The sequence below is a fragment of the Eublepharis macularius genome, chromosome 3, assembly GCF_028583425.1.
Source record: "Eublepharis macularius isolate TG4126 chromosome 3, MPM_Emac_v1.0, whole genome shotgun sequence".
NCBI classification, from domain to species: Eukaryota; Metazoa; Chordata; class Lepidosauria; order Squamata; family Eublepharidae; genus Eublepharis; species Eublepharis macularius.
In genome coordinates, this window is record NC_072792.1 from 5,587,512 (window position 1) to 5,600,996 (window position 13,485).

At 45.1% G+C, this 13,485-nt stretch overlaps 1 protein-coding gene across 1 annotated transcript in view; it reads left to right on the forward strand.

The window, feature by feature from the left end:
* Nucleotides 1–4,728: 4,728 nt before the first annotated feature.
* LOC129325668 (protocadherin-8-like) overlaps nucleotides 4,729–13,485 on the forward strand; it is a 64,056-nt gene continuing 55,299 nt past the window's right edge. The window contains 1 exon segment of the mRNA XM_054973489.1: nucleotides 4,729–4,833. Coding sequence (XP_054829464.1) covers nucleotides 4,729–4,833 — 105 coding nt within the window.

The window sequence follows — 13,485 nt, forward strand, 5'->3', positions numbered from 1 at the left end:
ATGCTGGTCCCAGTCCGCACAGGGCTTTATAGGTCAATACCAGAACCTTGAATCTGATCCGGTCCTCCACTGGCAACCAATGCAGCTCGCATAAGAATGGTGTTATATGCACCTTATTTGGCACTCTCGTAATAACATGCACCGCTGCATTTTGTACCAGCTGTAATCTCTGGGTCAGGCTCAAAGGCAGCCCTGCATAGAGCAAGTTACAGTAATCTAGCCTAGAGATGACCATTGCTTGGATCACTGTAGTTAAGTCACGGGTTGACAGGTAAGGGACAAGTTACCTGGTCTGCCGCAAATGGAAAAAAGAGGACGACAACCACTGTGACCTGTGCCTCCATTTTCAGGGAGGCATCCAAGATCACCCCCAGGCTCTTAACCTTTGGAACTGGCACTAATGGTGCCCCATCGAGGGCCAGGAGCCGGGGTCCCAAACCTAATCCCCCGTGGCTCAAGTACAGGACCTCCATGGTTCGTGGTGCATCAAAAACGAATGAACCCCGGAACTCACAGTTCGGGTTTTTTTTCGGTTTGTGCCCATGTCTAGTCTTGTGTATAGCAGAACAGGGCTTAATGCCACAGAGGGAGTGTAGCGGAGAGGAAGGAGCAAATAGGAGCTGGAGAGAGAGAGAATTGGAAAAGAATAGGGGAGCTCCTAACTAACAAACTACCTATCTGGAGGTTAAAAACATATACCCATGCATTCATAAATATTTCAAGTATATATTTTTTGGAAAAGCGCAAAATGCAAAAAGTGCTCAGACTATTATGAAGGTATATAGAAATATACACATTATCAGTAATCCACTGTTTACTAATATCCACAGATTATTACATTCAGTAACAATTTTCCATATCAATAAATAAATACTATAAATAGTGAATAGTCAATGCAATAAATAAACAATGCAATAAATAGACAACAATTGTACATTCCAACTGGTGAAGAACAGTCCTGTATGAGGAGGACTACTGGAATATGAATGTCCTGTTCCAGAGGCGGTAAGTAAATTCCCAAGTGTCTATATATAATGATTCAACTTTTCTTTATTTTCAGGTGCAGTTTCTCCTGCTGTGAAAAGCGTTAGGGGAATTTTTATTAATATTACTCTGCTTCCAATTTGTAAGTCCCCTACTACCACTAACCCATACGTATTTCAAGACACAAACACAGTGATTACAGAAAAAATTGGGTTTATTATTTATTTCAATAACCCCATGACACTGCCTTTCATTTGTAGAAGACATGTAAAGACCAGTAGCATTGGAGGGCCTTATATACCCTTCAGTACTGATTGTTTACAGAATAATTGCTATTTGTTTACAGAATAAAAGATCAGAGGTTAGGATGAAACCCTGTTAAAATGATGCATGTTCCAAGAGAAGATGACATGTGATATGCTTGAGTGTCAAATGATTTATACAAATACTAGTAACAACAAAGCCCATTGTAGGAAAAAATACAACGGGCTCTAGGAAGGGGAGGACAGGCAAGCGGGCATTGTCTCCTCCTCCGTGACTGATCCCGGCCGGGCGAAGGTGGGGGGGTAGACATTGTCACCTGCTCTGCTCCTTGATCACGGCCACATGAAGAGGGGGAAGGCATTGCCATCTTCTCCAGGCCTGATCTCAGCCAGATTGGGGTGGGGGGCAGGTATTGCCACCTACTCCGCTCCTGATCTCAAAATGTAAAGAGAAAGAAACATTGCGCCTTGCGCTTTTTCCCACTCCTGATCCTGGCCAGGTAAAGGGGGGAGGCAGGCATTGTCTCTGCTCTGCACCTGATTCTGTCCAGGTGAAGGGGGTGGGCATTGCTGCCTGCTACATAAGAGTGTGTCATTTTGGGAGTTGAAAATTAATTTTCACAAATGTCCTAGTGAGAGGGTTTAAAAATATGTTTTTGGGTGTCAGGAATTCAAATCTGCAAATATTTTTTTGATTGGACAACATTTAGCTTGGTAAATCTACATTTGAGCAAAACACACATGCACTGTTCTCAGAAAAATGAAATGAAATCATGCCCTCAAGTCATAGCTGACGTATGGCAACTCCTGGTGGGGTTTTCAAGGCAAGAGACTACAGAGGTGGCTTGACATTGCCTGCCTCTGCAACCCTGGTTTTCATTGGAGGTCTCCCATCCATTTACTAACTAAGACCAACCCTGCTTAGCTTCTGAGATCTGACAAGATCAGGCTCTCCTGGGCTATCCAGGTCAGAGCACTCTCAGAAAACAACATATAATAATTTTAGCTTCTGGAAAAGTCAGGTAATGCTATCATTTTTTTCTCTGTATAAAACCTATCCTATTACACATAAAACATATCCTTGTAATCATAAAACAACATGAGAAAGTAATGACATCAGTTAAAATATTCAAACAATCAGTTTCATCAAGTCTTGCTTTGATTCGTTCTTGGACATCAGCTGCCAATTTGCTTCTTGGCCGCTTGATATACTCCTCCCGTTTCTCGTGTGTATACACCCTGCCTGCTGCCTCTGTGACTTGTTTCACACACCCCTCTATAGACTGACCATGACAGGGCCACTGTGGCGCTTGCATGGGCTCATCGATGAACTTCTTTACTTTCACTGTCATCAGTTTGCATGTCAAAGGAGGTTCATATACCCCCATCAGACCAGTCTATCATCTCCAACAGGGAAGAAGCACTGGGATTGATGGAAGATGTCTTCCTGGGGTGTACAGAAAGATCTCCCAGTGAGTCATCATCTCTACCTCTCAAGTCAACCTTTTACACACCTGCTCTCCTCACTGTCATTGGAGCACAAGAGTGTCTGGATTATCATTTTGCTGAATACATGACATGCTGAGCATTGGATGGTTGGCAAAATAGCATCCACTACAGCCTGCTTTTGCAGCCTAAGTAGCCACAGCTGAAACCAGGTGTGGCATGGGCCTTCCACTCAAGACTGATTTACTTTGATCTTGAATCAGCAGGAGAATAAGTCAAGGATGTATTCCACTGTCAGTCTTAAGTTGCTGAGAGTTTTGCCTGTAAGGCCGTGTTTTGAAAACCATATGTGGCAAACCCTGTGTCATATATGTCTTACATATCTGCCATGAATATTCTCTGTGCTCTGTATTATGTGTTGAACCTCTGAGAGTATGAGAAGTGGCACTTTGAAGCCTGTCTAGCTGAGGGTGCTTATCTCACAGATGCCTGCCACAAAGTCTACTTTCGTTTTCACAGCCGCTTGGGAATGTGTCCTTGAGTACTGGCTCCTCCAGGGAACTGACAATAACTTCATCTCTCCTACAGTTCTTCTCACCTCCTGTCTCAACTCCCCTTCTCCCCCGGCTCCTTCGCGCCAGAAACATAACCGTCCCTATCATAAAGGTGGGAACCTTCCCTTCGACCTTATATACGTCACTTCTGCCAATTATCTTGTCTGCATTTGCTGATACTAATGGATCTCTAATAAAGTAACTTTAACTCATACCTTGGAGTGTGTGCAGTGGAGTGCTGTGGGGATCTCACTGCCAGAGCCTGACATTTTGGCAGAAGTCCTTTTAGATCCTTGGACCTCATTCTCTACGGTTGCTACCTGCCCCATGGCGGAAGCAGTGGACCAGAAAATCAACGAGAAACCAAAGGAGCCTACCACCAACATCATACAGATGCTGGCCTCTGTGGGGAGAGGACTGGGAGCCATTCCCAAGTTTGGGGTGAACCACAAGGACCGGTTGCTAACTACTCCACGCGAATGGGTGCCCCGCAGATCCAAGAATCGACCAGACCTAGAGGTGAAGCAGAGATGCCAAGGCAGGCAGTTCACCCAGAGCATGATCGACCTTGAGGAATTTCTAAAAGGGAACCGGGGGAACCCAAAGAAGTCCCCCTGATCCTAGAACAGACCCAGGCAGTTCCAGACGACAAGGGAGACGATTGGGCCGGACTGGATGACCAGGTGGAGCCGGATAAACCTGAGGAAACTCCTGTCAACTCTGATGAGGAGAAGGGCCCCAATAAGGGGAATGACAACCATGAACCCACTGACCCCGTCATCTCCCCCCCAAGAAGACAGATGATGAGATGGAGGATGAGGAAGGGTCAAGTGGGAGCGAAATGGAGGGCCCCGATGTGGCTGAGAGCCTACAGCATGCAAAGCAAGATGCAGATTATTTGGGGGAGAGTTAAGCAACCTCAAGACTGATATGAAGCAAGTGATGGGAGGCATACAGGAGCTGATGCATCGCCTGCCTGTCCCTGGACCCCTGGCCAGACCAGGGCCAAGTGGAGTCCCTACAACCCCACCAAGACAAACCCTGGTGGCCACACCACCTCGAAGAGCACCTGCCACTCCACTGGGGACACCTCGTGCCACCCCATAACCTCCAGGAGGGCTGGTAGCCCCACCGGGGGTTCTGGTGGTCCCACTGGGAGCTCCCCCTCCTGCCGGATGGCACAAACTAGAGACCCGTTTTGAAGGAGACCCTGAGGAACTAGGATTTTTCCTGGAACAAGCAATAGAATTCTTCAAAGAGTGGGGTCACACCTTCCCAAATGAACACAGTGAAGTAAGCCATTTGGGCTTGCCGCCAAGTGGTATGTAACTCTGTATGAAGTCAGAGCCCCGAAGCTGAATGATTTGGAAGCGTTTGTGTGGGCCCTCCGAGCTCAATTCGAGGACCCTCTAGAAGAGAAGCAGGCCAGAACCAAGCTGAAACAGATAAGACAAGGCAACCAGCCTGTGTGAGAGTATGCAATGGAGTTCCAGCAATATGCAGCCAAGGTGCAGGACTGGATGGAGGGGATCAAGATTGAGCTTTTCTGGGCCGGCCTGAACCCCAACTTAGTAGCCAACGCCCTGGTACAAGATGATCCCAGAACATTGTTGGGATGGATCCAACTCAGCATGGAAAACCGAGAGCAAGTAGTTAAACTTCTGAAAATGCAACACCAAGTGGGGGTGTGGAGAACCCACCTGGAGGGACCCTCAAGAGAGAAGAGGCTCCCAAAGACATGGTCCCCAGAGACAAAAAAGGCCATCCGGATGAGAAGAGGTCTTTGTCGCCGGTGCAGAGGAACCAGCCACTTTGCCGCCGACTGCCCTTGAGAGAAGAGGGACCCCTCAGAGAAACCAACGGCCATGTGGAAGGCTGCCACATCAACGAGTAAGACCCCCTCCCCCCGTAAAACCTCTAAGAGACGGGGAGAGGCTGCAAACAGCCTGGATGTGGGAGGAAACATGGAACCCTCCATTGAGAAGCCTTCGGAGGAGGAAGAAACACCCCCCCTGCACCAGCGGGAGATACCACCAACCTGTTGTGAGGAAGCCTCACCAGCAGGTTGCAGAGGAACTGGCACCCACCGAGGTGAGACTGAAAGGAGTTTTACTTTACATGCCAGTGACTCTAGTTAATCCCCGGAGGGGGACTCACATTTGAGTGCATGCTCTAATTGACTCGGGGTGCACTCGGGATTTGATTGCCCCTGCACTAGTTACAGGGTTGGAGCTAAATGTTTGTAAATTAGCCCACCCTTTAATTTTCAAACAAATGGATGGGTTGCAAATGAAAGGGGCTTCCCCCAGTTACGGGACTGAATTAACCCTCATGGGAATGGGGAGTCATTGGGAAGCCAAGAGCTTCATACTTACCGAAACCTCCAAATTTCCTAAGGTGCTGGGGATACGATGGTTATGGGATCATTACCTATACGTTAGGTGGAAGACGGGCGAGCTATGTTTTGTGGGAGGGAGCTGCCAAGACCATGTGTGGAATAAAGAATGGGGCCCAGCCAGCCCCCATCTCCCAGAGGTGGCGTTAATAAGTTGGGAGGAGCAAGGGCAAATCCCCTCAGAATACCATGATTTGAGGCAAGTGTTCAATGAAAAAGAGGAGGATGAGCTTCCCCCCATAGAGGGGGAAGATCTGCCAAAAAAAGAACTGGAAAAAGGTGAAAACAGCAGCTGGTACCAAAAAGGTAAAATGTTCGTCCCAGCTAGCCTTAGAAGGGAATGTTTAAAGAACTGTCATGATTCCAAGCTAGTTGGACATTTTGGGTATGTGAAAATGTTGCATTTAGTACAGAGACAGTTTTGCTGGCCCAACATGAGACGGGACATTTCTCAATATGTTTCTTCTTACCAAGTGTGCTTGATGGGGGGGAGGGGGGAAACCACTCGGGCTACTACAATCCTTGGAAACCCCCTCCCAACCATGGGCTGTGGTATCAATGGATTTTATTACTGATTTCCCACCTTCTGAGGGGAAAACTGTGATTCTGGTGGTGGATCTGTTTTCCAAGCAAGCCCATTTCATCCCATGCTCCAGAATCCCAACTACCCAGAAACTGGCCAGCCTTTTCATGCAACACGTAGTCAGGCTGGACTCGTCCCTGAGAAAGTAATTTCAGACCACGGAGTACAATTCATTGCCAACTTCTGGCGGGAGCTAATGAAAGTCGTGGGGATTGAACAGGGAATTAGCTCCATCCATCATCCCAAGACCGATGGCCAAACCAAAAGAGTTAATCAAGTGTTGGAACAGTTCTTACATTGCTATATCAATTAACAACAAGGCAGTGGGTGGGCATTGCTACCTGCTCCACTCCTGATCCCAGTTGGGAGAAGGTGGAGGGCAGGCATTGCCACCTGCTCTGCGCCTGATCCTGGCCTGGGCTTCCTGCCGTAGCACATTCTCTGGAGGGACAGGCTGCCTTGTCTGGGCTTCCCTCCACAGCAGCGCCCTCTGGAGGAGTACCAAGGTAGGAAGTGAGTTGTCTAGAACATAGTTAGCCTTTTATATAGTAGGATTTGATAAGTTGGCGCCATGAGCCTGACTTTTCTTGGGAAAGGAATGCAATCAAGGTTAAATCTTACTTGTCTAATTAGAATAACCCAAAACAACAAAATGTTTACAAATTGCTCAGGAATGTGACACTTACAGCAAGCCTTTATTACTTGTTTACAGATTTTTGTGTGCTGGTAGCTTGAATGTATGCTCAGAATAAGATTTTATGAAATGGAGCCTAAAAATTTCTTAACAAAAAACCTCTCTGAAGAGATCACATCAAAATGCAATCCCAGAGCCTAACGGGGTTTGACAGCATATCCCAAAACTTCCTGTTTTGCAGTAAACTTTTTGAAAGGCTCGTTAAATTGTTCACTGTCAATAAAACATAAAATAGTTCTCAGAAATCTCAATCTCATCATTTAGTTGCCACTATCCTTAGTAACCCAAGACTGCTCAAGGAACAGAAAATTCTCCCACTGAACCAGGTTTTGAGGCCAAAGTTTAAAGTCAGTCTCTGAGTTTTGAATCAGCATTCTGTAAAGTTGTGTTTGAGCCCTGTGAAGCATCTGTCACATGGTACAGCCTTCTTTGTCCACTGGGACAGAGGCAAAAGGCACAAATTTGAGATGCTTCACATGATAGTGAGTTGGAAGGACTGGTTGTGTAAATCCAACTGCCGAGGCAGGCTGATTTAAATATGCAACGCATGATTTCAAGCTCCAACGATTCTTAATTAACATTCAATGTCAGTTCTCTTAAATCAAGACCAAGTCTATATAGGAAACAATTAATTAGAAGGGATCTAAATCAGAACTGAACTTGAGCAGGCTTGATGGCTGATGAGATTAGGAAAGAAGGAGAAAGCATTAGCACAGCATTTAAAGGAAGCTTGTTCAAATCTGGGTCTTGTCTGAAGTCATTAGCAACTTTTATCCTCTGGTAGAATGTGTCATTGGTTAACATCTGTAGCAGGACTTGAAGGCCACGGCTTCATTTTGTTTTGCCACTCTGAGGTTGAGAACATCTTGCGATGCCTTGGAAGACTGAAAAAAGCCCAAAAAGTGTTTCCAGTAGCTGAATCCCTGGAAATTACTCCTCCAAGTGGAACATATGCAAACCTATGGTGTATCAATGGCTCAGACACAAGGATGTATCCCTGCACTGTTGGGCTATAGCATGAGGGCAGAGCACAGGTTCAATCCAGTTCAGACATTTTCAGGCATCAGGGCCCAAAATCTTGGAGAAACATTATCAGTTGGAGTAAGCACAGTTACCTTAGATGGACTAATGATTGTCATTTTAACATTTATTAAACATAAAAAGACCAAGCCTGAATTCTCCCTAGAAGCTAACATGTTCACATCATGAGAAGGCAAGATTCTCTGGAAAAGTAAATAATGCTAGGAAAAGTGAAAGCTGTAGGAAAAGAGGAAGACCTGAAACGAGATGGCTGGACTCAATAAAAGAAGCCACGCCCTCCAGTCTGAGCAAGTCTGTTAATGATAGGACATTTTGGAGGTCTTTCATTCATAGGGTCACCATTGGTTGGAGGCGACTTGACGACACATAACACACACACAAACATAAAAAATACTTTTTGAAGAAAGAGATCGGGAAAGTTTTGTTCACGTACTCATCACCTGAAAAATGGCCATGCCTAATCCAAGCTGTAATAGCAGAGAATTCTGAAGGTTCTTCTGAAGAGAAGTATCGAAAACTGGAGGGGCTCATAGATCTCAGGCTATTTTCTCAGGCCAGAGTCATGGTTTATCTCTGCTTCCTTAATTTTTAATTGCCCCCCTTTGCAATTTTAATTACCCCTGCCTAGGAAAACAATCCAGCTAAATAGATATAAGCCACCGGCAGAGAAAAGCAGACGGTGGCTGCAGTTGCTTCCAAGAAGACTTTGGGACAGAGTCTGGCTTCCATGACATTCCTCTCCATGGGCAGCCATACTGAGCTTGAAAAGTTTTTCTGATCACAATGATATTTTCAAGGAACAGCACAATAAAATTGTATGAAAGACTTGAACAAATAATTCAAAGGAAATGAGCTACGAAGCAAAATAATCCTTAAACGGGAGGCAAAGCATCCCATTCCTGTACTATAAATAATTCATTTTTATTTGAAGAAGCAAATTAAAAAGTGTAGACATAGCCTGCCATGATCATGTACACTGACATCAGAGCTTCTCAATGCCTGCAAAAAAAGAGTCAGAATTAGTGGCAGTTGTGCTCAGCCGTGAGGGGCTTAATGAGGAATGATGTGCATGTTAAACACCTCCTGACTTCAAGGTTGGAAAGACAAGCCCTTGAAAGATCAAATGTGGCAGGAAGGCTAGTGAGGAAGAAAGCAGAAGGGACATAGTCCATTTTAAAACAAAGCAGAATCATAGAATCTTAGGGTTGGAAGGTATCTCCAGGGTCATCTAGTCCAACCCCCTGCACAATGCAGGAAATCCACAACTAGGAAGCCTGAAACAAATCTTGGTCCAGTTTTTAGAACGGAGGCAGTGAATTATATGCCAGTTATCAAAGAAGTGAGTGTGGGAGCAGCTTCTTTGGATTTTCTGATTCGATATTGAACTCCATGTGCAGACTGTATGGGTCTTGCTTTGCCCAGTGGGAAACACGGAACCAGGAAGGCACACAAACTTGTTGGGGCACAAGATTCTGTTCCAGAGACTCTGATCAGAACCAATCCTTGAAAGAGAAGGCAGAGCAACTTAAGATAGACACAAATGCTTAAACAGTGAATCCAATGAAGCTGAGGTGATGATAGAAAATACATTAGTGAGGAAAAGATAATATGTGCTGCAAATTAAAGGAGAGCAGCAAATGGCTGCAAATGGTTGCCTAGTAATAAAACTCAGTTCTGCCTCTAGCAGCCTGCCCTCCTAATCCATCCACTACTTGAAAGCTAAGCCTTATAAATCACTTTAAGTTTCAAATGCATTTCCACTATAGTGACTTATCTGTGGATTGGGCCCAGGATTCCTTCCGGTAACACCAAGGAGGAAGAGAGGAAGTGAGGAGAGGAGACCCATATAAACCATTTTGGGTCCCTGTTGGGGAGAAAGGTGGGGTACAAAACCTATAAATAAATACCAAAAACTTGCTGTAAAGAAGCATGAACTGATTTGGGGATCACGTGAGGAGGACTACAGCCTAGCCCACACTTCCCAATCCCATCCCCAAGCACAGCTGAGAAAGAGGCCAAAGAAATATTTATATACTGGCCTGCCAGTGCTTGGCAACAAGCACCACTAGCCACCCCTGAGGTAAACTGGGACGGTGCTACTGCCTCAAGAAGAACGAAGATGTCAAGGGAATGGCTATTTTACAGCCAGGAAACACTGGAGATGTTTAACACCAGCTTTAGACGAATTAGAGACAGAGACAGAGAGATCCATTTTCTTAATAGAATATACACCTTGTGTCAGAATGGCAAGAATGCCAACAGCTGCCAAACATCTTTGCACTTCAAAAAGCAGTGACTTCCTTCCTCAGGTTTCCTGACCTCGTTGGTTATATTAATGCTTTTTTAAGCTGCACACCTCCACTTGCCTATAGCTTCCGAATCATCCTGAGGACCACGTGTCCTACATTCACTAATGATGATGAGGAGGAGGATAAGATTTATATCTCGCCCTTCAGGACAACTTAACACCCACCCAGAGTGGTTTACAAAGTATGTCATTATTATCACTGGCTCTCAGGGAATGGCTAAGCAGCCCACTCCCTTCCGAAGTGACTGGCGGCAGAATGAGAGCCATTCCCCCATCTGCCTAAGGATCCTCTAAACCAGCTTTGAACCAAATATCCATTAAGCCACTCTTTCCCCCTCTGCTCCTCCCTCTCCCTTCTCCCTGACAGCCCTGATTGGCTGTTGCTTGCTTTCTCTGCCAGACCACCAGGGTACAAAGGGGGTTGGCAGGTACAAAAAAGGCGGTGGGCTTGGCTCTGTTCAGCACACCTGCAGGTTCAGATAAGGGTGCAGCCGGGTCTGCACATGGGTGCTTGGCTGTCACATCACAGCCATTACACCTTTATTTACTTAATTTGTTTTTTCGATTTCTATCCCGCCTTCCCCATGAAGAGCTCAGGGCGGACTGATGTTGCAGGCAAACATTCCCCTCTGTTTGTAGGTGGCTGGTACTGGCAGCACTTACTGGCAGTATCTGAAACAAGCCCTGAATACAGTAAAATACGTGAACTGTGAAGGGGCTGTAGACAGCTGTTCTGGTGATTTATGTTAAGTGGGGCATTGACAAGACAGAGCAGGTTGCAGAACGTATTGGAAGTGAGCGAGCAAGGATGCCTGCGCTGCATGTGTAATAACCCCCCTAAAATTCTACAGAAAGAAAAGCTCAATTCTTTAGCCTGGTGTATGTTTTTAAAAATTAAATGGAACCCGATGAACGTGCACAATTATTTTGCAAATCCTCTTCTGGGGAGGAACCTAAAGGCACTTATGCAGCCATCAATTAGGCTTCTGATAGTCATCTGGCATTCTCCCCCTCCCCCCTCCGCAGACAATTTTCAAGTTTATTGTTGCAGCCATAGGGGCTAGAAAATTGAGTCACTAACAGTGAAATCCTAAGCAGAGTTACTCCAGTCTAAGCCCTGTAGTAACATTGCTTAGGATTTCACCATAATACATTTTAAATCCCACTGATTCCAGTGAAAGAAAGTGAGGTATGTTACAAGTGGTAACCTTGGCTGGATTATGCTCTTGCTCCTGTTCGCTTTTGTTTCAATGGAGGTTCTGATTCTTACAAATCTGACTTCTGTGTCCAGCATCTCAATGTAATTTTTTCTGGGCTTACACAGAGTAGCCATCGAAATGACCTCCTTGTCTTCCAAGCAGAAACCCACACACAGTGACCAAGGAGGAGATTCATGTTTCACTGTCACAGCAAATTGATGCCTGAGCCCTAGAAAGGAAACTCGGGCCACTTGGCGCTGAAACTCTACCACTTGATCTCCCTCCCCAAGGAGAAAACAAAATCTACTCCATTTCTCCGAAGTTGTCTGGGTTTCTTTAAGTCAACTTGGAACTTGAAAATGTTTCAATTTTCTGGGCAAAATCTGATCTGGGAAAGGATGTTGTAATTTTTTTCCTAAAGAAAAAGGAGGGGGGGAAACCCTCTTGTGTTTAATTTTTGGCATATGAAAGAACGGAATGTTTATTCGAGAAAAGATTTGAAGCCTTTTGTTGTTTCCTTTTTAAAAAATAGAGATAAAGGCAATTCGTGCTGCAGTTCATGAGTAAAGTTGTTTTACAAGCAAGCTCTCCCGGGAACTGAGAGCTACTCCCCAGTGTTTTGGCATTATTCAGTATAATTAAGGATATTTTTTTCTCCCTTCCAATAATATTTTTCCAGAAGCTGATATTTCAAAGGCTTTCAGTTCTCTATGTTATTATCAAATAATCTTTCTTCTTTTTTTTTTGGTACTTGGCTGTTTATTATTGGATTGCAACAACGATAAAGCTCTCAGGGTTTTTTTTGTCTCCTTTGGTATGTTAATTAGCCACTTTCCCTTTGATCTTTCTTTTACTGAAAACAGTGAAAGCTATCTCGGCAGGGAATCTTACTGATGTACATTCATCCCCTCATCTCCATAATCTGAGGATCAGACAGAGAGAGAGAGAGAGAGAGAGAGAGACAACATTTTCACTGCCGAATGGGACTGCTCACTTTATCATAGCGCCTGCTTCTAAAGAAGGCTCAGCACAATTTATGCGGGATATATTAGATGGGGCGGGGACGAAACTGTGAGCAAGACATGAAAAATAAATCCTCACTCTGACCTGCAAGGAAAAGGCACGGATCAATTTAACACTTTTTAATTTTTATTAAAGTCCCACTTTTTAATTTTTATTGAGTCTCACTGAGGGTATGGATGCATGAGGGTTTGGATTGCAAAAAATTGAAAACAAGCAGAAGTCAAATACAGAGCAGGAACAATGCTGCAACGAAGCACAAGCAATTTGGCATGACACTTTAAATGGTGCTGAAGCGGCCCAGTAGGAGCATACTTACACTAACAGACAGTGTACAGAAGCGTAGTCCACTGTCCCGGTCACTTGACCAAAGCATCTCTTGGAACCATTTCCTTACCGCCCAGCCCTATTGCCTGTGTAAAAAAGCCCTCCTGAATGATTCAGTTTTGCTCTCCAAACCTCATTAGGCGAGCCATTCCATAAGGTGGGGGGCCACAACAGAAAAAGCACCATGCACAGGCACTTTTTGATTTTGCCCATTTGCAGCGTGGCACCTACAAAAAGCCCTGCTCAGATGAATGAAGCTGCCACAGCATAGGGAGACAGGTGGTTCTGCAGATATGAGGGGTCAAAGCTATGAAGGCTTTGTATGTGATAGCTGATTCCTTGAACTGAGCCTGGTAACTGAAAGGTAGCCAGTGGAGTGACTGTGGGATGGGAGTAATAGGCATGCTCCACCTAGCATTTTATAATAGCCGAGCTGCAGCATTTTGCACCAACTGGAGTCTTCAAGTTAAGTTTGGGGGGAGACCTGTAGAGAGGATATTAAATTAGTCTAATCTTGACGTTTCCATGGAGTGGATCTAGGTGGCAAGACTGGCCATGTCAAGGTAGGGGGCAATCTTCCAAGTCAATCTGAGTTGGAAGAAGGCCTTTTTTTCCAGCTGTAGTTACTGGCTTCTCTAGCAGCAGTGCTGGTTCCAGTATACCCTCTAGGC